Source organism: Nomascus leucogenys, chromosome 5, assembly GCF_006542625.1.
Source record: "Nomascus leucogenys isolate Asia chromosome 5, Asia_NLE_v1, whole genome shotgun sequence".
Taxonomy (NCBI): Eukaryota; Metazoa; Chordata; class Mammalia; order Primates; family Hylobatidae; genus Nomascus; species Nomascus leucogenys.
In genome coordinates, this window is record NC_044385.1 from 85,992,685 (window position 1) to 86,017,883 (window position 25,199).

The 25,199-nt window shown below is 36.8% G+C and overlaps 1 protein-coding gene and 1 long non-coding RNA gene across 6 annotated transcripts in view; one reads left to right on the top strand and one right to left on the bottom strand.

Annotated features, from left to right (window-relative positions):
• DIAPH3 (diaphanous related formin 3) overlaps window positions 1–25,199 on the bottom strand; it is a 496,362-nt gene that overhangs the window by 329,632 nt on the left and 141,531 nt on the right. For 4 of the 5 annotated variants that reach the window (XM_030813469.1, XM_012506844.2, XM_030813468.1 and 1 more), the window contains 4 exons: window positions 16,102–16,176; window positions 15,944–16,013; window positions 10,591–10,727; window positions 8,615–8,720 (listed from right to left, as the gene is read on the bottom strand). In XM_030813469.1, the coding sequence (XP_030669329.1) occupies window positions 8,615–8,720; window positions 10,591–10,727; window positions 15,944–16,013; window positions 16,102–16,176 (388 nt within the window). Of the gene's footprint in view, window positions 1–8,614; window positions 8,721–10,590; window positions 10,728–13,111; window positions 13,273–15,943; window positions 16,014–16,101; window positions 16,177–25,199 lie in introns of those variants that run through there. The other variant, XM_030813470.1, reaches the window with a different exon arrangement.
• LOC105739853 lies at window positions 13,366–25,080 on the top strand. The gene is made up of 3 exons (XR_004030189.1): window positions 13,366–13,434; window positions 20,967–21,054; window positions 24,667–25,080. It is a non-coding gene; the product is annotated as an uncharacterized LOC105739853 (long non-coding RNA).

The following is a 25,199-nucleotide window of genomic DNA, read 5'->3' on the forward strand; positions in this document are numbered from 1 at the left end:
ATTCAATCTACACCCAAGATATAACAAATGTGTAGGAACAACATTAGAAGAACTGGGCCAAAGGAAAAGTAGCCAAGGTGACACTAGGAGGTTTGTGGTCTTCTGTCTGTTGCAAGACAATTCTCCCTGGATCTCTCATATTTCATTTCCACTTGTACTGCAAGTAAAGACAAGGATAGTCTTTGATCTAGATGCTCTTCAAGGATGTGTGTATACAAAACAATCTTGGACAACAGCATATCTCTCCAGAGCAAAGAGCAGGCTCACTTTATGTCTAGTATAATAAAGGTAATGTCTCCTTTTAAAGCAAAGTGCAGGCAAGTTCAAAGTTCCTCTCCTACAGCACATCCTGCCATCTACCACCAGAAAGTTCTGACCATGATTTGATTACCATTACCTACACTTTATTAAGAGGTCAATCAGAATAGATCCAGCTCCTGCATCTCCCATGCAAAATATCTTCCCTTCTCTCTGGATGTCAACCCTATTCCAAATCCCATAACTGTAGCTCAGTCATTCTGTGGGGTGGGTGAATAGAACTGACAAAAAGGGGTAAGTTGGACTGACTGTCTTCAGACAGTCCCTCCAAAAATTTTTAGACTTAATTATTTCCTGAACCAAGAACTGTAAAATTTACCAGCCACCTGGAAGCCAGGTTGAAAGCTCTGCCACCCTGTAAGTCCCTCAACTAATAAAGGTCCTATTTGGGTCGTCCCAACAACTACAAATAACACTTTCCTTCCAGGAGCACCATGTATATCTTTCAAGACTATTTATCTTATGCGAAAGACAGGCATTAACTTGCCTCTCTCTTCAAAAACACCATGACTTGAACCCTACAGGTATGATCATAAGAAATGTTCAAGTGTTTAAAGAAATGCCACCAGTATGTCATGTAACTCTTAGGCAACTATGGAGATCTCTCCAAACGGAAGCTATCCTTAGTTACTCTGGGGAGCTTCCTGGAGAAAAATACTGACTTACTATGTGTACTCTGCAGGTAGTTATCCCTACAATGGGAAGTGGTAAAAAATCTGCGCCTGATTTTAGCTAAAGTGATCAGTGACACTACAGAAGCCCTGGAAGGCAATCAGGTCAGCTTCAACTCACTGACCAGAATTGTTATGAATGAAAGAATTGTCCTAGACTTCTTTGCTGAACAAGGGGAAGTCTGCACTATCACTAACACATCATACTGTATCTGAATTAACACCTCAGGCCAAGTGGAAAGATGAATCAAAAAATTTAAAAAGAAAGCCACCTGGTGTTCTAAGGTAGACTCTGATGATTTACTGGATTATGGGATTTGTTCAGCTGACTAGATCTGCGACCTGGAAGGCAGGACTGAGGCCAATACTTCAGACAGGCCTCATTCTGCTGCCCACAGTCCCTACTGAACTTAAAATTAAGTATGCTATGAAACAAATTGAACAGATTTCATCATAGCCTGTATCAATCAGATCAATTAAAGTCATTGCTGCCCATAATATAAAAGTAGTATTCCCTATGCTCAAGGTTTCTCTCCTAAAACACAACCCACTGCAACTGGCAGTATTCACATTACACTACGAGTGTCACAATATGGGCTTTGGGACTGACAGAAAGCTGATACTCAGCCTACTGCTATTGCTGTGAGCAATAAAATCCTTTGTTTTTAACCTAGGAGTTCATGTGTTTTGACAGCACCAATAGAACTGTGGCAGACTAAAATGTCAGTTTACAAGTGGCAGATCATCTAAGACCACTCGTGTTCCTGACCCTCCCATCAGCAACTCCATGGGTACTGGATCAGGGAGAAATCACAGGAAAAGGAAGTTACAGAATTCTATCACTGCAGGCCTGAGGACATATACACAGAAGAAGAACCAAATATCCACCCAAAATGCTCTAGGATTCCCATATTTTGGTTCCCTTCCAAAAATATATCACAATTCAATCAGTCCTATGACCAACAGCAAGGGTTTCAATAAATTCTTTGAAATCTAGAAAATGCTCTTGATACTCCAGGAAAGTATGACCCTGACAAGGGTAGACAGAAGACACAGAAAGGAAAAGAAAAAGAGGACAGAAATAAAAATAACAGAAGATTAAAGGACAGCAGAAACTAGAGATTAGTTAACGAATACTTATCGCAGTCCTTTTCTACTACGGAAAAACTGGCCAACATGAGGGACAACCACACACATGAATACTGGACACTATGATGGAGGGTTTGGTTCTCCTGGGGCAACTGTGGCAGAAGGCTCTCTGTCCCTGGTGTCACAAGTGCTGACCACAGCAGAGAGTTGGGAGTGGCACTTCCATTAGAGCACTGCTGTGATACAGTGCAGCCTATCTTCTGTATTACTTCTAGCTACAAACCACCCACATGATTCCCTGAGCCTACCAGAAATTTTGTAAGGTAGGTACAAAATTTGTCAATTAATTAATTGATATAGGCTTATGATGAAATCTGTTCAATTTGTTTCATAGCATATTTAATTTTGTAATACCATTTTCTGCTTAAATTACCTAGAGTGATTATGGTGCTTGCAGCTGAGAAACGCTGTCTGATGTTTGAAAAAAAAAAGTAATGTATGCTTATTTTAAGTCCTAGATTTATATTTGTACTTTCTTTCCTGATAACAATGTATATGTGTGTGTGTATACATACATACATATATACATATATATATATAAATTTTTTTTTATGAGATGGAGTCTTGATCTGTCAGCCAGGCTGGAGTGCAGTGGTGCGATCTCAGCTCGCTGCAAGCACCGCCTCCTGGGATAACGCCATTCTCCTGCCTCAGCCTCCCGAGTAGCTGGGACTATAGGCACCCACCACCAAGCAAGGCAATTTTTTTTTTTTGTATTTTTAGTAGAGACGTGGTTTCACCAGGTTAGTCAGGATGGTCTCAATCTCCTGACCTCGTGATTCTTCTGCCTAGGCCTCCCAAAGTGCTGGGATTATAGACGTGGGCCACCGCGCACGGCCCCTGATAATAATATTCCTCAAGGCCTGAGAATAAAGCTATTCCAGGTACAAAGTTTAACATTTTCTTACTATATAATATCAAATGGGGGATGTGTGCTCAATTCTATCATAATCATAAACAAATTATCATTATTAGGATCAAAATAACAAAAAGTAACAATTCTCCTTATTCTCCTTTAAAAAAATACTTTGTCATAAATATACTTTGCAGTAAAAGAATAATGAAGAATGTTTTTATTTTGCTATCTCATTTTCTCCAATTTAAAAGTAAACAATTGTGTCCTATTTTATTCACCAATAAACAAGTTTTATTGTAAATTGGCGATTTGCTAATGTCATCTAGTTTAGCACATTTTAATAATGCAATTTATTAAAATTGAATTAAAAAGGTACAAATAGTTTTATAGGAAAATTGATAGCCAGCCACCTCAAAATTTATTTGTGGAAAATTCAGAAAGACAGAGAAATAAGTATTTTTAGATATTTCTACAATTTTTTTGATAATTTTAAAGAATATAGAAAGAGCATAATCTGCAATATGCAGAAAAGAATATCTGTGTTACCTTTTTTTGTTTGTTTGTTTGGCCTAAGTTAGCACTCTAGAAAATGGTATCTTTTACTCTGAAGCCTGCTACCTGCTAGCTATTTCACACATTAGGCTGAAAAACAATGAGAAACCTTTATTAAGGAGTAAAAGCCTTCAACAAAATATTTGAATAGAAAAAATAAGAATGTAGAACAATTCTTCCCATTTTCTATTCCCAATTAAGAGCATGGAAATTTAACCTGAACATATCAGAAAAATGAGAAAGAAATAAATTTGAATGATGCTAAAATAACCTTTCACTTCTTAAAAATTAAGCTCTAAGAACTATATCAAGAAATTTATTTTAACCTACAAAATGGGAGAAAATCTTCGCAACCTACTCATCTGACAAAGGGCTAATATCCAGAATCTACAATGAACTCAAACAAATTTACAAGAAAAAACAAACAACCCCATCAAAAAGTGGGCGAAGGACATGAACAGACACTTCTCAAAAGAAGACATTTATACAGCCAAAAGACACATGAAAAATGCTCATCATCACTGGCCATCAGAGAAATGCAAATCAAAACCACAATGAGATACTATCCCACACCAGTTAGAATGGCCATCATTAAAAAGTCAGGGAACAACAGGTGCTGGAGAGGATGTGGAGAAATAGGAACACTTTTACACTGTTGGTGGGACTGTAAACTAGTTCAACCATTGTGGAAGTCAGTGTGGTGATTCCTCAGGGATCTAGAACTAGAAATACCATTTGACCCAGCCATCCCATTACTGGGTATATACCCAAAGGATTATAAATCATGCTGCTATAAAGACACATGCACACGTGTGTTTACTGCGGCACTATTCACAATAGCAAAGACTTGGAACCAACCCAAATGTCCAACAACGATAGACTGGATTAAGAAAATGTGGCACATATACACCATGGAATACTATGCAGCCATAAAAAATGATGAGTTCATGTCCTTTGTAGGGACATGGATGAAACTGGAAATCATTCTCAGTAAACTATCGCAAGGACAAAAAACCAAACACCACATGTTCTCACTCATAGGTGGGAATTGAACAATGAGAACACATGGACACAGGAAGGGGAACATCACACTCCGGGGACTGTTGTGGGGTGGGGGGAGGGGGGAGGGATAGCATTAGGAAATATACCTAATGCTAAATGATGAGTTAATGGGTGCAGCACACCAACATGGCACATGGATACATATGTAACAAACCTGCACATTGTGCACATGTACCCTAAAACTTAAAGTACAATAATAAAAAATAAATAAATAAAAAGAAATTTATTTTAGTGTTTACAGGATATCAAATAATTAACACTACTAATAACTGTAACAGAAAATATAATTACAACAAAAGCAATTAGTTTCATAAAAGCAAATATAATCAGCTACCAATATATTGGCAAAAAATTTTCAAAAATTGAATTATCACCTACTATGTCCCACAAAAATTAAAAATTAAAAAGAAACTGCATCATGCCCATGACTTCCATAACTATGGAAGGAAAACATTGCTCTAAGCTCTCCTCCTCCCTACCTCTATTCAGTCAACACTAAATATGGCAAATAAGCAGTAGTTTAAAAAGAAATCAACACCACAAATGTTCACAGCAGCATTTTTCATAACAGCTGAAGAGTAGAAACAACCCGAATGTCTGTCAACTGACAGCTGATAAAATGTGATACACTCATATGACAGACGATTATGTGGCGATTTTTTAAAATGCAGTACTCCAACATGAATGAACCTCTAAAATATTTTGCTATTAATAAGTAAAAGAAGCCAATCACAAAGATCCACATAATGCATGATTACATTTACGTGAAATGTCTGGAATATGCAACTCTATAAAGACAGAAAGTGGATCAATAGCTGTCTTGGGCTAGAGAGAATCAAAGATTGTAGAGTTATAGCTAAGGGATGGGGACTTTCTTTTGGGGGGCAATGACAATCTTCTAAAACTGATTGTGGTAAGGATTCCACAAAGCTGTTAATATACAAGAAACATTGAATCACACTTTTTTTTTTTTTTTTTTTTGAGACAGAGAGTCTCGCTCTGTTGCCCAGGCTGGAGTGCAGTGGCATGTTCTCAACTCACTGCCAAGCTTCGCCTCCCAGGTTCACACCATTCTCCTGCCTCAGCCTCCCGAGTAGCTGCGACTACAGGCGCCCGCCACCACGCCTGGCTAATTTTTTTGTATTTTTAGTAGAGACGGTGTTTCACCGTGTTAGCCAGGATGGTCTCGATCTCCTGACCTCATGACCCGCCCGCCTTGGCCTCCCAAAGTGCTGGGATTACAGGCATGAGCCACCACCTGACCTGAAATGCACATTTTAAATGGGTAAATTTTATGATACGTTAATTTAGTCTGACTAGAGCTGTTAATAAAAGAAATTAAACCTGTATCAAAACTTTAAATTTATTTAAGTCTTAATATCTTCTATAGAATAGTAACCTATAAAATTCCAAACTTTTAACTGATAGTTCTCTTTCTAGATATTTACTGGCTAAATATAAGTTTATCATGACTATAGAAATGTTATTTTTCCACAGAAGAGCACCTTCAACAAAATCAGAAGTACCTATAAAAGAAATTACTTAATTTACCCCCTAAATTTTTTAAATCAACATACTTTGCCTTCAAGTTCATATTCATCAATTTAATTTGTAGTTAATTAAAATAAAGGTCAGATATATTTACCTTTATGTCTGACAGCCAAAATAAATATTCCAAATAACCAAGAATTAGACTGCAATAGTCAAAACTTTCCAATAAATGAGGAGATTATGTCATTTGCCAGGACAAAACAGGGCTTTGTCTTTAACAAGCCATTATTCCTCTCTTCCCTTACAGTTTACAACCTCAGGTAATGTAATACTGTTGTAAACAAAAGGATGGGACCCCAGTTTTACCAACATTTTTATAAAACTTTTATTCTCAAATAATTATAGATTCATAAATCGTTGCAAAAAAATCAGATAAAGTAATGGTTCAACTTTCCTCTACAAAGTTTTCTTTAGGGCTACTCTTCATTAATCTTCAGCTGAATAAAAAACCTGGGACCAGATGACAAAGAAACTTGTTCAAAGCACCAGAGGACAGCAGATCAACCTGACAAGGAAAGACACAAAAATAGAAAGGAAAAAGAAAACCAATAGGAAGGAAAAGGAGAGAAGGGAAGGGGGAGCTCAGAGACGAGGTGGGAGAGAAGAGACAGAAGAAAGCAAAGAGAAAAGAGAAGAGGAGGAGACTGGAAATGAGGCTAGCAGTATATGAATTAAAAGACTCCAGTCTCTCAAGCAACTAAATGGACAAGGTCTATGTCAGAGATGGGGAACACATCCCAGACCTCGAAGCCAATGTCATCTAACAAGCCCAGAATGTGTGAAAAGGGGCTCTCTTCCAGAGGTTCCTGCAGGACCCATGCCATAGAGACCCTCTAGTCAGGTCTTCAATCCTGCCTATTCCAAGAGAAACAAATCACAACATAGGGCTCCTCACTAGCTATTCATTAACACTGTCATCTGAAATGTCATACTAAATTATTAGTTTCACAGCTCCTATCATATTCTCATTCTTTCTTTTTCTTGAGTCGGAGTCTCGCTCAGCCACCCAGGCTGGAGTGCAGTGGCACGATCTCGGCTCACTGCAACCACCGTCTCCAGGGTTCAAGCGATTCTCCTGTTTCAGCCTCCTGAGTAGCTGGGATTACAGACACCTGCCATCATGCCTGGCTAATTTTTGTATTTTAGTAGAGACGGGGTTTCACCATGTTGGCCAGGCTGGTCTTGAACTCCTGACCTCAGGTGATCCGCCTGCCTCGGCCTCCCAAAGTGCTGGGATTACAGGCATGAGCCACCGCGCCCAGTCTATTATTTTTCAAATACCACTTGTTTACTTTATTTTTTTCACTTTATTTTTTTATTTCAGATTTAGCTTTTCTATTCCTTATATACCAAGAAACAATAAAATGGCCAAGCTGCCCAGAACCTTTAAAAAAAACTATAACTTTTTACTTTTATTAAGTGTGAAACAGATTTACTTCATATCTATTAACACATTGGCTTCGAAACTTTGCTGCACGTTAGGATCACCTGAGGATCATTTTAAATTTCCCAATGTCCAGGTCACACCATGCCAATTAAGTTTTAGAAGTATGGAGGTGAGAATCAGGTATTAATACTTTTTTAAGATGATCACTTTTGAACAATTATACCAATAAAAGCCTCTTTTCTTTTTTTTAAAAAAAAGAAAGAAATTAAATGAATATTATTCAGCTTGAATACTTAAATGTTTAAGTCTAAATGTGTCTTTTTAACAGTATTTTTGGAAACATCTATAATCTTGGGTTTCCTTATTATTCATGTAAGCTCAACTTTTCAGTTATTAAAACAATGAAAAGCCCTAATTGACCTAATTGGCAAAACATCTCAAAAGTTAAAGTAATTTATGAGACTAACATAGAATAAACAGTTCATAGGACTATGATTATATCTTATACAGGGAAATCTAATAATTCTACTACAAGAAAAGCAACCTAGGAAATAACCATTGTTGTGTGCCAAGATGTATCTATGAGATAAATTATGACACAGTACAAATAGGAATTCTATATACTAAAAATAATGCTAGGCCGGACGCGGTGGCTCATGCCTGTAATCCCAGCACTTTGGGAGGCCGACGCGGGCAGATCATGAGGTCAGGAGATCAAGACCATCCTGGCTAACACAGTGAAACCGTGTCTCTACTAAAAATACAAAAAAAATTAGCTGGGCATGGTGGCGGGCACCTGTTGTCCCAGCTACTCGGGAGGCTGAGGCAGGAGAATGGTGTGAACCCAGGAGGCCGAGCTTGCAGTGAGCTGAGAACGTGCCACTGCACTCCAGCCTGGGCGACAAAGCAAGACTCCGTCTCAAAAAATAAATAAATAAATAATGCTATAAAAGAATATTAAAAGGCATGCAGAGCTTCATAACAATGTTTTCATATAAACCAATCATAAACCAGTTAAAAGTAATATATGTCATTTAAAAATAGATTTTATATACACACAAAACTTACTTGCAGTTGAACTGAATTGTGCTGGAGGCCTTCCACAATACAAAAAAATCTGTCAATTTTTTTTTCTTCACCAGCTGAAGTTAAAGCTTCTAAAACTTCTTCAAGGCTATTGGAAAATTTGAGTCAATTAAATTGCAAGTAGCAAACACAAATGCCATAATACAATTGCTTTATCCTACTAAAGAAGTCAATACCCTAAGCAGCCAATATATTTTAGAAGTAGATTACTGAGTACATACCATGTATCAAGCACAGTTCTAAGCATGTTACATTTTAATCATTTATCCCTGACGATAACCCTGTGAAGGTGTTTATCAAGCATTTATGTAATGCTTACTACACATCGGGCACCATTTAAGCCACCTTACAAACATCAACTCATTTTAAAGTATATAACAACTGTTTGAGGTAGGTACTATAATTAACCCGTATTATAGATTAGGAGACTAAGGCAGAAAAAGGTTAAGCAATCTGTCCAAGGTCTCATATCTGTGAAATGGTGGAGCAAGAATCTGAAACCAGACAGTTTATGTGGTGGGCACCATATAAATGCTCTGAACCACTGCACTCTTATGCCTCACAAGTTTAAGAAAACGAAGCGGAGTGATAGTCAAAAATATATAATAGTATGGTATTATAAATATTCAATTATAAAATATAATAATTATGCAAAAACTATACTTCCTCCTCTTTTAAATAATAGTTAACAGCATCCAGCACACTGGAGAAGCTCACAGTTCGTGGACATGGGCATGCAGTCCTAAATGTTATTTACAGAATCTTGATACCCATTCTGAAGTCAAGAAACAAGGGAAAGGGAAGGATAACAGAATAGGGAAGGGAAAAGAAAAGCAAGGAAGAGTCCAAGACGAAAGAGGAGGAAGAAAAGGGGAAAAGAGGAGGTTAAAAGACAGAATTAAAAAATGAGGAAAGGGGAAAGGAAGAAAGTGGGAAGGGAAGCTCAGAAAGTATCATCTGTCCACATAAATTTCACTCTTAAATTTGTACATCAACATTTATATGGTCTTAAATAACAAAGCTGTATGCCTAGCTTTGCACGCTTGGGACTGCTGCTGGTTGTGGCTACACCTCTTCTATAGATAAACACTGTAGGCACACTTTGCGGGCAGACTGCCAGGCTGAGGCCGAGTGGTGTCTTTGACTATCCAACCATCAAGCCGAACCTGCTCAATCCCACCAACTCCAGCAGGACCTCCACAAGGCTGATTTTCAAATGAACACAGGAGGCTTCCCTTACAGGGCTCTGCCAACCCCTACATATGGGGGATATTTCTGTTAGTTCTTTTGGCTGTTTAGCTTTTACATTTTTATCTTTTTTAAAAGGCATTTTAAATAATTTTTAAATGCTTCCTTATAATTAGAACCCTAATTTTTAAAAATCTTTATCTTTATAATTATCTTTAATATGTATGTAATGGTATTTAATTATACTCCTAACAAATGTAGTTAAGTTCTTTACAGCTCTAGTGTGTACTTTATGCTCAAGGACTTTGTACCCTCAACCAGTAAACTACTATTACATAAATCACTTTCTAATCTGCCTTACATATAGATTTCCAAATCGTAATATGTTTGCTTTTACAAGGGGATAGAGAAGACCTACAGTTTGAAATAATTCTATCTGGGAAAAAAATCATGTAAGAAATAGAACCATTTGTATATTTTCAAAGACTTCATTTAGAATTTTTTTAAATTTAGGGTTTCAGTTAAAAAAAAAGTTTAAATATGATAAAGAAATCAGTTTTTCATAGAAGTATTTTAGATCATAACTAATAAATCAGTTAAGAGAAATAATTATTACTCAAAAATTTCCAGCCAATAAGAATCTAAATTAGCTGCTTAAATATACCTCAACATTTATTTAAATTCCAGTAAATTCTAGCCTAGATAATGAAACATTAATCAATCTGTATTAAATTATTATATAATTAGGGAAAAAGGTTGATAACACTTACATGCTTTCTTCCCCTACAATGCATACTGCAGAGAGAAGTTTAACCACATCTGTCATCATATTGGGGTGTCTGGGATCCATGGCTTTGGCCAATAAGGAAAGACTCCTCTCCTCACTCATAATTCTTTCCAAGCCATACTATAATGTTTTGAAAATAAGAGGTCAAATGTTAGAAATTAGTTAGAAAAATAATACCCTGAAAGAAATGTAGTTATTAAAAAAAAATTTATAGGATATTTTTACACTTACTAAAGCTAAAAAATATAGACTGTGTAACACTCTAAAAAGTTCATGGCCGGGTACGGTGGTTCATGCCTGTAAACCCAGCACTTTGGGAGGCAGAGGCGGGCAGATCACCTGAGGTTGGGAGTTCGAGACCAGCCTGAGCAACATGGAGAAACCCCATCTCTACTAAAAATACGAAATTAGCCAGGCATGGTGGTGCATGCCTGTAATCTCAGCTACTCAGGAGGCTGAGGCAGGAGAATCACTTGGACCTGGGAGGCGGAGATTGCAGTGAGCCGAGATCACGCCATTGCACTCCAGCCTAGTGAACAAGAGCAAAACTCCATCCCAAAAAAAAAAAAAAAAAAAAAGTTCATAAGGGTATTCACTTTATATCAAGAACTACAAAACTAAACCAAATAAAGATAACTCAAGGTGATTTTACAACAATATAGCTGATAATTATTAAGACAGGTTAAGTAGACAAATTGAGAAAGAGGGAAGCAGTCAGAAATATGGGATTTGCCAACAGAAGCATATGAAACAAACAGCCAGATACGGAACCAGACACTCAGGCCATGAAAATCTTTTTCCTGGGAAGGAAGGTTGGTAAGAGATATATTACCATAAGCAAACACACAGATCAACACTGTTCAAGAGAAATATAATGTAAACCACATGAGTAATTTAAAAATTTCAAGCAAGCAAAACTATTTTCAATAAAATTAATCCAATATATCCCAAATATTATCATTTCAACATATAACCAATATAAAACATTTATTGATGACATTTCACTTCTTTTTCTTCCTAAATAGTTGAAATCCAGTGTGTATTTCACACTGTAGCACATCTCAATTCAGACTAACCACACTTCAAATGCTCAGAAGCCACATGTAGCTACCATATTACAAAATACAGGCCTAGATATTAGCACTTAGTTCATAAATAAGCAAAAACTGAAGGATGATTTGAGCAGATACCATGTAGAAACTGCCACAATGGGCACAGGTATTCTAATCACAATGGTATTTATTATAAGGAAAACAATGCAGTTGTAAACTCATTCTATAAATGGGTCGATCGGGATTAGGATAAAGTTTATTTACTACTGCCAGGAAGTCAAAACCAATTAGAAGATAAGTTATGTTAATGATGTATCTATGAAAGATAACTGTCAAAATACAGAGGACAAATAGAAACAATAAAACAGTACTATTTACCTAGCATGCATCTCAGAGGATCCTATGAAAGCATGAGAATTGACTAATCAGAGTTACTACCAAACACTAAAAAAGGGCCTAATTCCCAATTACAGGCCTATGAACTAAACTCAAAATCAGCACTACATGTAAGCATCGAAGTTGAATCTATAACCAGTTTAGATCCAAGTACTTTGATTGTGATAAAATCCTATTTATAACTTTCCTATCTCGTATATGGCCATTTATGCAAAGAAATCTTGTACTAGGCTGAAATACTGTATTTACTTTAAACCACTATCTAAGAAACACAGAACAATGGAGAGAGTACAAGGAAAGGCCAAGGGCCCAAGAATATGAATTTTGGAGAGATTACTCTGTCTTGTTAGTAATAGGGAAAAGTTTACAACAAGACAGCTAAACACTCAGGAAATACTTACTTTTATGATAGCCTGGGCTATTACCTAACTGGAAAAAGAATGAAAAGGCAGGCACAGGACCAGAAACTACAATATGCCTTGATAATTATTCCAGGGAATTGTCAGGTTTATAAAGTACCACTTAGATTCAATTCAGAAAGTCAGTCAGTGATTACTAAGTACAGAAGAGCTGGCTCTGTCCTAATAAATCTGGGAATTGAGTAAAGCTTGCCTCTAGCATTTCCCCTTCATTTCCCACCTACCTGGTTGTCCTTAGCTAACACCTGCCCTTCTAGAATCAGAATCCTGTGACTCCTCTAGCCACCCAAGGTGACTCATGCTGACTTCCTCCAAGTGATACTACCTGCCTTCTCTGTCAAGCCCTCTGGCCCTAACCTATCATGTATGAAAGGTGAAATAGGAGCATACTCTGATTTCACAGTTTTAACCATCATCCTGTGACCCCAAAAGTCCATCACAGGTAACATGCTCTGATTTTGGTAATGCAAAAATGTGTCACACTCATTTTAAGACTGGAATGAGGCCAATTACTACTACTCAGTATCTATAAATACAGAATTGCTACTTGTATAAATTACTCTCAATTATTAAAAAAAAAAAACACAGCAAAACAAAACAAAAACTGTTGACTCTGTGTGAGAAGTTGTCAACTTACCAGTGCTTGGATTAAAGTGCATTTAATGAGGGCTGTTTTAGGTTAGAGAGGCATGACAAATTTTGAAAGGTCTAAGGATGTATCTTTCCTGAATGTCAAGGACCCACTCCGGACAATATGGTAACTGGCCTGTTCTAAACTGAGGATCAATGCCAGGTTCCACCTGCACTCCACATGAGGCCTATTATTAGCTAATAGATGGAATTTCAGGCACTGAAGATGATGTTTTAGGTAGAGGAAAGTTAATGCTCTAAATCCTCATGTAGGATGACCAACATCTGGACCCACACAGCATGACTACTGGTGCTGAGTAGCCACCCACAGTGAGTTAATCCCAGTAGCAGAAATAATGTGGGTAAAGTTGCTGGCTTCAGAAGCAAAGCACCCCCACCTTGGGTGCACTCTTCAAAACAACACACACAAAGTTAACTGACCAAACTGAAGCCTCTGTTCTAATTACCTTTCAATTTGAATATACTAACTTTTCATCCTTATTATCTTTTCTTTCCCCTAGGCAATTAAAATTCTCTTCCATTTAAAAAATACTCTTAGTCCAATTTACTGTTATAAGAAATTCACTTTCATGTAATGTTCTCAAATTTGCTCATTAATTGTATAATTACTAGTACCAAATAAGGCACCACATTTTTTTCTTCTCAAAACTTATATTTTCATCATTCAATGAATGCTAATAAAGACTGTATAAGTGAGGTTTAACAAATTTTGTACTTATAGATGTGATCAAATAAAGATTAAGAAAACCATTAACCAATCTTGAAGGGAAAAAAAAACTTAACCAAAAATTTCACATATTGCTAGGTTTAGAGTTCAGACACTATAATACTAAGCACCAATAACTTTTTTATTCTTAATAACACAGATAAAAGCACCAAATAAAATGGCAATATTTTATAGCTCCACGTATATAAACTACAAGCAACAAAAATCTCTTAAGACAAAAATAGTATATTAATTAGAAAATAAAGTTCAATCTTCCTCAGATTCATTCTGAAACAAAGTAAGAATATTATCTTCTATTTACCACCTTAATTTAACCATGATATTCTTCTTAAATTCAAATTATGATCCAAATGCCCCTTTGGTTTAAAAAAATTCCTAGATTTTTTCTACTTTAGGCTTTTCCATCACCACTGAAATTTCCAATTTCTATATTCTCACTTTAAAAAGGGCTTCCTAAACCAGTTCTATGTACTTAGTGGGAAAGACCTCTCCCTATCAGCAATTTGATTCTTTCATTCATTTACTCTTAAAACAGATATGTAAAAAGCTACCTTATATATCTAATATCTGATTTTCAAAGAACCGTGAATTCAGCATAGAAAGGAGTTGTGATTCCTACATCACATATTTTCTTTGAAAATAGTATCTGATTAGAGGAGGCAAGGAAGAAAAAATATTTCATTGGTTAAAAACAGAAAGCTTAGCTCCAGAAAATGCTTAAAAATACATAGTTTAATAAGACAAAAATAATTAGAAAATATATTTGCTAATACATTTAGTAAAATAAATATAAAATAAATCTTAATAATTTACATACTAGTACTTAAGTGTGTAGCCCTATAAAAGTTTGTTTTTAAATTAGAATAGGGCAAAATATTATAAATTAAAATTAATCACAAATATACAGATGGTTTTGCTATAAAACAAAAATAATCGTACCACCACAGGTAAAATTTCCTCCCCTGCTGTCTAACAGCAACTTAAACACCTATCATTACTTCACACATCATGACGTAAATGTGTTTAGATGCTGCAGCTTAAAGAAACAGCATAGGATAATGCTAATTTCTGCAGTTAACAGTATAAAAGCAAAAAAGAAACATTGCTAGACAAACCTAAAATCTAACTTCAGTAAAGAGCTTAAGAATTCCTCTTTTTTTCTAGTTTTTTTGTTCTGTTTTGTTTTGCTTAAGGACAGGGATTCACTTTGTCTCCCAGGCTGGAGTGCAGTGATTCGATCATAGTTCACTATAACTTCAAACTACTGGGCTCAAGCCACCCTTTCACCTCAGCCTCCTGAGTAGCTGGGACTACAGGCATGTGCCACCATGCCCAGCTATTTGTTTTACTTTTTGTAGAGACAGCGTCTCACTATGTTGCCCAGGCTGGTCTCAAACTCCTAGCCTCAGGCAATCCCTCCTGCCTCGGCATCCCAAAGTGGTAAGATTATAGGTGAGAGCCACAAGCAGGTTTCTCCCTTCTAATGTAACCTCTTTAACTACGCAAATTCTTCCGTATTACGTTTGTTCTCAATATTACTTGGGTTAAGCATCATTGCTCTATTTCTGAGACCTGCTTATATCTGTTTACATTAATTTCATTGTAGATTTTAAATTCCTAGAATATAAGAAATCTTCCTAACTTGAACCTTTGGTAATAAGTATTATTGCAGCTCACATTTAATAATCATGATCTTAAAGCTGACTCATGCCGTACTTTTGAGAGTTAAGAGACAGAGGAAATGAAGGAAGAAAGAAAAGAGGAAGAAGAGGACAAAAAAGCAGAGAAAGGGTGGTGGGGGGAGAGAAAAAAAGAAAGAAGATGGGGTTGGGGTGGGCAGGGTTGAGAGGGAGGAAAGGGTGGGGAGAGATAATTAACCTATACATGAGGAGTTCAGCACCAGAAGAGGTTTATTCATTATCAAGTTTCTCCTATTCCAAGACAGTTGAAACTAGAATTCAATAAAATTCAATATTTTTCCATCATGTACTGAAAAACACATCAGAACAATTTATCATCACTTTACTGCAACTGAAAAAGCATATATTACAAAATTGGTGACGGACAGATACTAATTACCTATGTACATACCTGCGTATTCATCAGGGCTTTCAGACACTGTATGACTTTATGTTGATTTTTCTTTACAACTTTTTCTTGGCTGTATTGACATAAAAAATAGCAGTGTTGGAATTATAATTGGACATATGAATGATGCTTACTTGAAAATAATTATTAGCAATACTTACATTTTTCCACTAATCAGTTTTTCCAAAATGTCTAGTAATAATCCAAGCCCCTCATGTCCAAAGCTTTCCACCCAACTGAAAAACAGAAAAAAGATAGTTACACATTGTCAGTAATGCAGCTTGTGTTATCATGTTATATACCTACAAGTATTTTATATTTGCTATATTCCTAATCGTAACTAAAACATAAGAATAACACCATATATAAAAATTATTCATGACTCATCTTAGTTGTGAAAGAAGCAAAGATGGATATGCCAATAGTGTACTAAACTCTGCTTGCACAAGCTTGTAGGAGCAGACTGTGCCCATCTCTTCCATGCTTCATGTTTAGGGACATCACGTGGGTAGCTTGAAATCAGCCACAGTGAAAGTATTCACACCAAAGAAACTGGCAAACCAATCAGAGCCTCCCCCACCCACGCACCCAGAGCTGGCTCTAAACATTTACCAGCATACCACTAATTACAGCCCATTTGGGGCTATGCCAAAGAAGACAAATTGTACAAGTGAGTAAAGATCTATGGAGGAAAGATGTAGATCAACATAAAGAAAAAGATTACTGGCAAAAATTAATAAAAAAAAAAAAGAGATGCTTTAGTAGAATTTCCCCAACCACTGAACTACATTCCTACAAATGTTAAGAATTTCCTAAGTTTCAAAGTTCAGTTGCTTAAAAAAAAAAAATAAAGACAAAAAAGAAAAACTGCATCACTGGGTTTTAAATGAGTATCTCCATGTTCACCAAACCAAACCTGTCCCATAAACCCACTGACCCAATCACAGGCCTTTACATAACTAGAACATTACTGTCACTAGACAACAGCTTGCCTGGATTACAGGAAAACTACCTCGGCAGAAATGAATAATTTTTTTCAGTGGAGATTAGTAAACCTAGGCCAATAAATAATACAATGATAATAATCTGTCACCAAAAGAATGAAGGAAAGAAAAGATATATGTGTGTATATTTATTTGTACTTATATATGTGATTTTATGTATGTGTATGTGTACTGTTTGAACAGTAAGATGTTAAAAACAAAATTTTGGCCAGGCACGGTGGCTCCTGCCTGTAATCCCAGCACTTTGGGAGGCTGAGGCGGGTAAATCACCTGAGGTCAGGAGTTCGAGACCAGCCTGACCAACATGGTGAAACCCCATCTCTACTAAAAATATGAAATTAGCCAAGGGTGGTGGTGCATGCCTATAATCCCAGCTACTTGGAGAGGCTAAGGCAGGAGAATCACTTCAACCCAGGAGGCGGAGGTTGCAGTGAGCCGAGATCGTGCCATTGTACTCCAGCCTGGGCAACAAGAGCAAAACTCCATCACAAAAAAAAAAAAAAAAAAAAAAAAATTCAAGGAATGAAAACCAGAACATTATAAAGAATAAAAACAAGCTTAAGTCATATATCAGAAAATACCAAAATACCATTTTTTCCATAAGATACATTTCCAGTGAAAACAAGAGAATAAAAACCAAATGCAACATATTTATATAAAAAATACAAATATTGATTAAAATCCAGCTTCTTTATTTGCACATTTCTGTAAATACAACTTGACACCTATCAATGTTGAGGATTTCTGATTTTACAAAAAAGAAAAAGAAATTTGCCATTTAGATTGGCAATCTCTTGTCAGACAATATTTTACTCATCTCTTGCCAGTGAAAGCCATGAAATAACTAATTTTTAAAATGCACTTAAACAGGAAAGATACTCTCTTGTAAAAGACTGAAGATTGCTATTATAGTTAAGGTAAGGAAAAAAGTTAAACAGAGGTTGTTTTCAAACCAGGCTGCTACTTCAAAAGTGAAGGGTTTACTCTTCACTATTAGCGACAGACAGATTACCTGTAGGCATTTTGAATCTTGTTTTCATGTTTCATGAAAACAACTACAGCATCTCACTTAACTGTTTGCCTTGTTGGCATCCTATTCTGAATTTTTTCCTATTTTGCATGCAGCAGGCAAGTGTGGAGCAATCTGAGAGTTTTACTTGGGCTGACATTGAGATGCATGGAGAGAGACTGTTCATAAGGCACTCCTCTTTAATACTTCACAGAGGGCCTTCAATATTTTGTTTGAAGTAAATTTTCAACAATATCCATATTCAAAAATATAGCCACAAAGATATTCTAAAGCCAATATAAATGGTTTCAGATTATTCATACTGCTATCACCTTTAATCATTGTGAAGAATAAAATCACTGTTCATCAAACTGCCTCACACCAAAATAGGCAAAGTAATTTTAAATTATGTTAATATAACAAAAAGACTTTGTTACACTTAATATGCTTATATTATGACCCACTATAAAATTTAAGAAACACAAATCCATGTAAATCAGTAAGTTCTCTGATCTACATAATTAATAATAAAAAATTGCTATTTAAAATGTATTACCCTTAACATAATTATAACTAGAATAGTGGGACTCATAGACGGTCCAAAGTCAACTATTTCTAGACCCACTATGTAACTCTCTTCTAAACTACAGAATATGAACTATTCAAATAAAATTTATGCCTTCATGTATTTTATATATAAACTAATTCTCTATAAAACAAAACTTATTAAAGTTCCATGTAAAGAGGCATTAAACCAAATCACTTCATCTATTACAATCTTTCAAGTCACTGTGGGAATTTCTCAACAACAATAAAATGAGAGTTGGGCAATGGCTTTCTGCAAGCCAGATTACACATTATATTTCATAAAACATGTCAAAAACAAGAAAAGTGGGACAGGGTACAGGGAAAGAAAACTGAGACACTTGACAACCAAAGAAATGATATAAGAATTAAAAGAAAGCTAACAAAAGTACTTATTAAAACGATTAAAAATTAAATATGCATAAAACATCTCCCTGTTTTCTTGAAAATTTGCAAACTCAACATACTGTTGTATTAACAGGTGTCACTCACAAAGCAATAATCTCAAGTGTTTCACCCTCACCCCTACTATTTTCAGCAATATTATTTTTAAAGATAGGGGTACGAATATCACTTCCTATTTCCACTGGAAAAGATGTTCAAGATAAAAAGTGATATTGAGTAGGTAGGTCTGTAGTCTTGACAGAGGTTTATTGAGATCCATAGCTTTCTACAAAAATGAAAAAATTTCTCATCATCACTGTAAGAAGCAACCTAGAAAAAAATTATCAACTGATCTATAAATGATCTATCTCCATGAACTAAAATCTGCACTATTTCTCCTGTGCCTGTCAGCACAGTACCATCAGGCATTATGCGGTTTAACTATAAACTGCATTCATGGATAAATATGCACGTTTCTTCTTCATGAATAGAAATGACATAGAGATCAGTATGACATTTGTATCAGAAAAAAACTGCTTTAAAACAGCAACTGTAGTGTGCTAAATATTAAATCTACCTCTTAAAATTCTGTAACAGGAAATATTAAACTCTTCTAATTGCCTCAAGGAAAACTTCTAAGTATATTACCCTTTAGCACTTCCTAGTAGGGGTCTCAATATAGGAGAAAAGAAGAGATGAAGAGGTAATAAAACTTAATAAAAATTAAAAAAAAAAAAAGAGGGAGAGGGAGAACAGGTTCCCAGAATTACAATGTTTAACCCGTCTTTAAATGTTCAAAAGCAGCTTAGACTTTGAAATTCAGTTACTACTTCCAGAAACACAGGATGAAACTGAAAGTGTATCAAGTGGTTTCTGACACGATGTTGGCTTTAGGAAGCAAATACAGTCAGTCACCTCACTGAACAATAGAGGCAACAATCAGGTCTCAGATTTACCTCCTGGCCAAAAGGAACAAAGCACTCTCAAGTATTTTTCCCAAAGACTGACCCTCCTACCCTTCCTTTGTTTTGTTTAAAGTTATTACCTTTCTTCCTAGATGTGCTCATAGAAAGGGAAAGACAAACCCATCATGAATTATAATGGAATAATTCCAAGATTAATTAATCTTGGAATTATTCCCTTATGATGTGGAATAAACATACCAGATCATAAGAGCAATCTTACCTGATGCATACTCCTTGAGTATAGGGACCGTTTCTTATATATCATATTTATTCCAGCATGGGATAGACTGAGCACTCAATAAATCATTTTAGAATGAAACTAAGTCCCCTTCTATTGTTACATATAAGAGGTTACAGTCACTTAGAAATAACATCTAGGTCTGCTGATAACCAGGCTTGTGGCCTTTATACATGCAGAAATAAACACAAAGAGATGACAGATCTCCACACCATTACTGAACCTGTCTCAACCTTCAAGCTAGAAACTTCAACTGCAATTTCAGAACTGCTATTTATCCATACTGAATCAAAGATGATAAAACCAAAGACAGGGTCTTACTCTGTCGCCCAGGCTGGAGTACAGTGACACAATCATGTCTCACTGCCACCTCAACCTCTTGAGCTCAAGCGATCCTCCTGCCTCAGCCTTCCTAGTAACTGGGACTACAAGCATGTGTCACCACATTCAGCTAATTTTAACTTTTGTAGAGATAGGGTCTCACTATGTTGCCCAGGCCGGTCCAAACTCCTGGCCTCAAGCAAATCCTCTCACCTTAGCTTCCAAAAGTGCTGGGATTACAGGTGTAAGCCACTATGCCTGGCCAGGTCAGCCTTTATTAAAGGGCACACTGTGTTCTTGATACTGCACTAGGAATGAGAAATACAAAACTGAACAAAATATGTTCTCTGCCCTTGAAAAGATCACAGACTAGTGGTTGAAACAAATGTTGAACAAAATTATTTCCACAATGCAATAAATGCTATAATCATGGTGCTCTTGGAAGAGAAGGTACAATATCTACCTCTCTTGGGAACTTCGAAGCATCTGCTGTCTGACCTGAGTCTTTCTTTCTAAGCAGGAGGGCATATGCATGAAGACATTAAATGTAAAAGAAATGGCCTGTGCTGAGCCACAGAGAAAGCTGTATCAGAGATAAAACCAAACAGGTAAGAAAGGGCTTGATCTTGAAAAACCACATATATAATGCCATGGGCAATGGGAGGGCATAAAAGGACTAGGCATGTGTAGTAAAGAGAGTAATCCTACCCTTGCCCACCAAAAGATCTGCACATCTTAAACTCAGAACATATGAATATATTACCTCATGTAGCAAAGGAGAAATTCAGATTGCAGATGGAATTAAGGTTGCTAATCAGATGATTTTAAGATAGGAAAATTACCCTAGTTTATCCAGGTGGTTCCAATCTAATCATATAATTCTTAATTTCCCAGCTTGGTTAGAGAGATGAGATGAAAGAAAGTGAGTCAAAGCATAAAAAGGGATGGGCACCCTGGCTCATGCCTGTAATCCCAGCACTTTGGGAGGCTGAGGTGGGTGGATCACTTGAGGCCAGGAGTTCGAGATCAGCCTGGCCAACATGAAGAAACCCCATCTCTACTAAAAATACAAAAATAGCCGGGTGTGGTGGTGAGTGCCTATAATCCCAGCTACTTGGGAGGCTGAGGCAGGAGAATCCCTTGAACCCAGGAGGCAGAGAATGCAGTGAGCCAAGATGGTGCCACTGCACTCTAGCCTGGGCAACAGAGCAAGGCTCTGAGAGCATAAAAGGGACTCATCTTACCTTTAATGGTTTTGAAAATGAAGGAGGCCAAAGAAGAGCCAAAAAATGTAGGTGGACTGAAAAACCTGGGAATGGCCCCAGCTAGAAAAGAAACAAGAATCTTAATCCCACAACCACAAGAAATTGGGTTCTGCCAATAACCCAAATGGACAAGCAAATTGAGTTGAGTCTCTTATTCATAAACACTAGATGTCTCCATTTATTTGGATCTTCTTTAACTCCTTTCATCATTATTTTGTAGTTTTCAGCATAAAAGTCCTATGGGTAATTCATTAGAATTACAATTATTTTTTGAGCAATTATGAATGGTATTGTGTTTTTAATTTCATTTTCTACAAGTTCATTGCTAGTACATAGAAATACAATTTTTGATAGATTTCTTGAGATTCTCTATGTAAACAATCATGTCATCTGCAAATAGGGACAGTTTTATTTCTACCTTTCTGACCTGCATGCCTTTATTTCCTTTTCTTGCTTCAGTGTTCTACCTAGAACTTCCCCATGGTGTAAAATAAGCGTCCTGAAAGCAGGCATCCTTGCCTTGTTCTCAATCTATCTTAGAGGGAAAGAATTTAGTCTTTCATCAGAAATAGAATATTAACTATAGGATTTTTGTAGATCTCTTTACCAAGTTAAGAAAGTTCCCCTCTGTATTAGTTTCCTGGGGCTGCAGCAAACTGAGGAGTTTAAAACAACAAATATATTATCTTGTGGTTATGGAAGCAAGGTGTTCAAAATCAAAGTGTCAGCAGGGCTGCTGCCTGGGACTCTGGGTAGAATCCTTCACTGCCTCTTCCTAGCTTCTGATGGAAGCTGCCAATCCTTCCAGTCATCAGATGGGACTCTTCCTGTGTCTGCTTTTTTTTTTTAAGGACACAAGTCATACTGGATCAAGACTTTACCCTACTCCTTTATGACCTCATCTTAATTAATTACACTGCAATGACTCTGTTTCCAAAAAGGGCCACATTCTGCAGAGATTGTTAAGAATGTAAATAGATCTTTCTAGGGACACAACTGAATTCACCCTCTATTCCTACTTTTCTGAGAGTTTTCATTATGAACAAGTGTTGAATTTTGTCAAATGCTATTTCCGCATCGATTCAAATGATCAAGTGACTTTTCCTCTTTTGCTTGTCAATATAATGCATTATATAAGGATTTTTGTATCTATACTCATGATGAACATTGGTTTGTAAGTTTGAGGGTTTTGGTTTTGTTCTATCTTGGTACTGTATTGGTCTGGTTTTGCTATCAGGTAATTCAAGCCTCATTTAAAAAAAATTAATTGCTGTCTGCTCTATTTTCTGGAACAGACTATGGAAAATTGGCATTAATTCTTCTTTAAGTTTGTGGTAAAATTCTCCAGTGAAATCACCTGCACCTGAAGACCTTTTGGTGGGGAGAAGGTACTTAATTATCTTAATAGTCAGATGGCCATCCAAATTATCTATTTCATATTGGGTGTGTTGTAGTTTTTCAAAGAACGGATCTAGTTCATCTAAGTTGTTGAGTTGTGTATTTAAAGTTGTTCAAAGTATTCCGTCATTACCCCGTTGATGTCTTGGTAATATCTCTTGTTTAGTTCATGAAATTGGCAATTTGGGCACTGCTTTCAAGATGTTTTTATCTATCTTTGGTTTTCAGAAATTTTTTTTTTTTTTTTGTTTTTTGAGACACAGTCTTACTCTGTCTCCCAAACTGGAGAGCAGTGGTGCAATCTCATCTCAGCTCACTGCAACCTCCGCCTCCTGGATTCAAGCAATTATCCTGCCTTAGCCTCCCGAGTAGCTGGGACTACAGGCACGCGGCACCATGCCGCGCTAATTTTTGTATTTTTAGTAGAGACATGGTTTCACCATCTTGGCCAGGCTAGTCCTGAAGTCCTGACCTCAAGACACCCAACTGCCTCAGCCTCCCAAAGTGCTGGGATTACAGCCGTGAGCCACTGTGCCCAGCCTAGTTCTCGGGAATTTGACTGTGATATGTCTGTGTGTGAATTTCTTTGAGTTTATCCTGTTTGTGATTCAGTTTAGGTAGGTTTATGTCTTTTGCCAAATTTGGGAACTATTCAGCCATTTTTTTTTATTTATTTTTTTTTTTTTTTTGAGACAGAGTCTCGCTCTGTCACCCAGGCTGGAGTGCAATGGTGCAATCTCGGCTCATTGCAACCTCCGCCTCCTGGGTTCACACCATTCTCCTGCCTCAGCCTCCCAAGTAGCTGGGACTACAGGCACGTGCCACCACGCAAGGCTAATTTTGTATTTTTAGTAGAGACGGGGTTTCACCATGTTGGCCAGGCTGGTCTCAAACTCCGGACTTGAGGTGGTCCAGCCGCCTCAGCCTCCCGAAGTGCTGGGATTACAGGCATGAGCCACCATGCCCACCCTATTCAGCCATTATTTCCTCATGTACATTTTTATCCTGTCCTCTTTCTCCTCTCATCTCCAATGACAAGAATGTTAGATCTTTGGTTATAGACCCATAATTCCCTGAGACTCTGTATGTATTTTTTCCCAATCTATTTTTTCCTGGTTGTCCAGACTATATACTTTCTATCATTCTATAGTCCAGTTCACTAATTCTCTTCTTTCAGCCTCATGTATTGCTTTTGAGGCCCTCCAGCAAGCTTTTTACTTCAGTTATTGTATTTTTCACTTCTAAGATTTACATTTGGTTCTTTAAAAGAAGAAATAGTTTCCTGTATTTCTTTGCTGAGACTTTCTATTTTTTTTCTTTTGTTTCAGCACATTCCTATTTGCCTATTATAACACTTTTATGATGGCTGCTTTTTAAAAGATTCTTGTCAGATAATTCCACCATCTCTGTCATATCAGTGTTGTCATCTATTGTCTTTTTTCATTCAGTTTGTGATTTTCCTGCTTCTTGGTATGACCATATTTTTTATACTGAAGCCTGAAAATTTGGGATATCGTGTTATAAGATTCTAAATCTTATATAAACCTCTTATTTCAGTAAGCTTCCTGTGACACATCTCCAGTGGAAGAAGAGAAAGCACCACCTCATTACTGCAAGGTGGAAACAGAAGTCCAAGAGAGATTCTTTGTTACCACTTGACATGGATGGGAATCTAGGCACTCCCTGATGGAGAAAAGAAGGACTGTCTCATTATGCTCACCATGAAACCTACAATAGCACCATGGAAGGGGGATGTGGACATCTGTTATCACTGGGTGGTGGTGAAAGCCCTGACTCTATTTGCCTCTTTGGACATAATGCCAGTGGGGAAGGGGAAGAATGCCTCATTACTGCCATCTGTGGGTAGAAATCCAGGCTACCCACTTTGCTTTTTGATGGTGTGGTGGGGGGGATGGAGCCACAGATTTTTTTCTGCGGTATTTAGCAGAAATACAGAGCAGTTATTGCCAACATTTTCTGTCTTGTTTGCTGCCATTTTTGCGGTCCTTTGGTTTAAGAGAGAAGGCTTTTGTTGGGACTTCTTTGTTCTGTGCCCACTGTCACTTCTGCGTTACTGACTTCTTCACCTC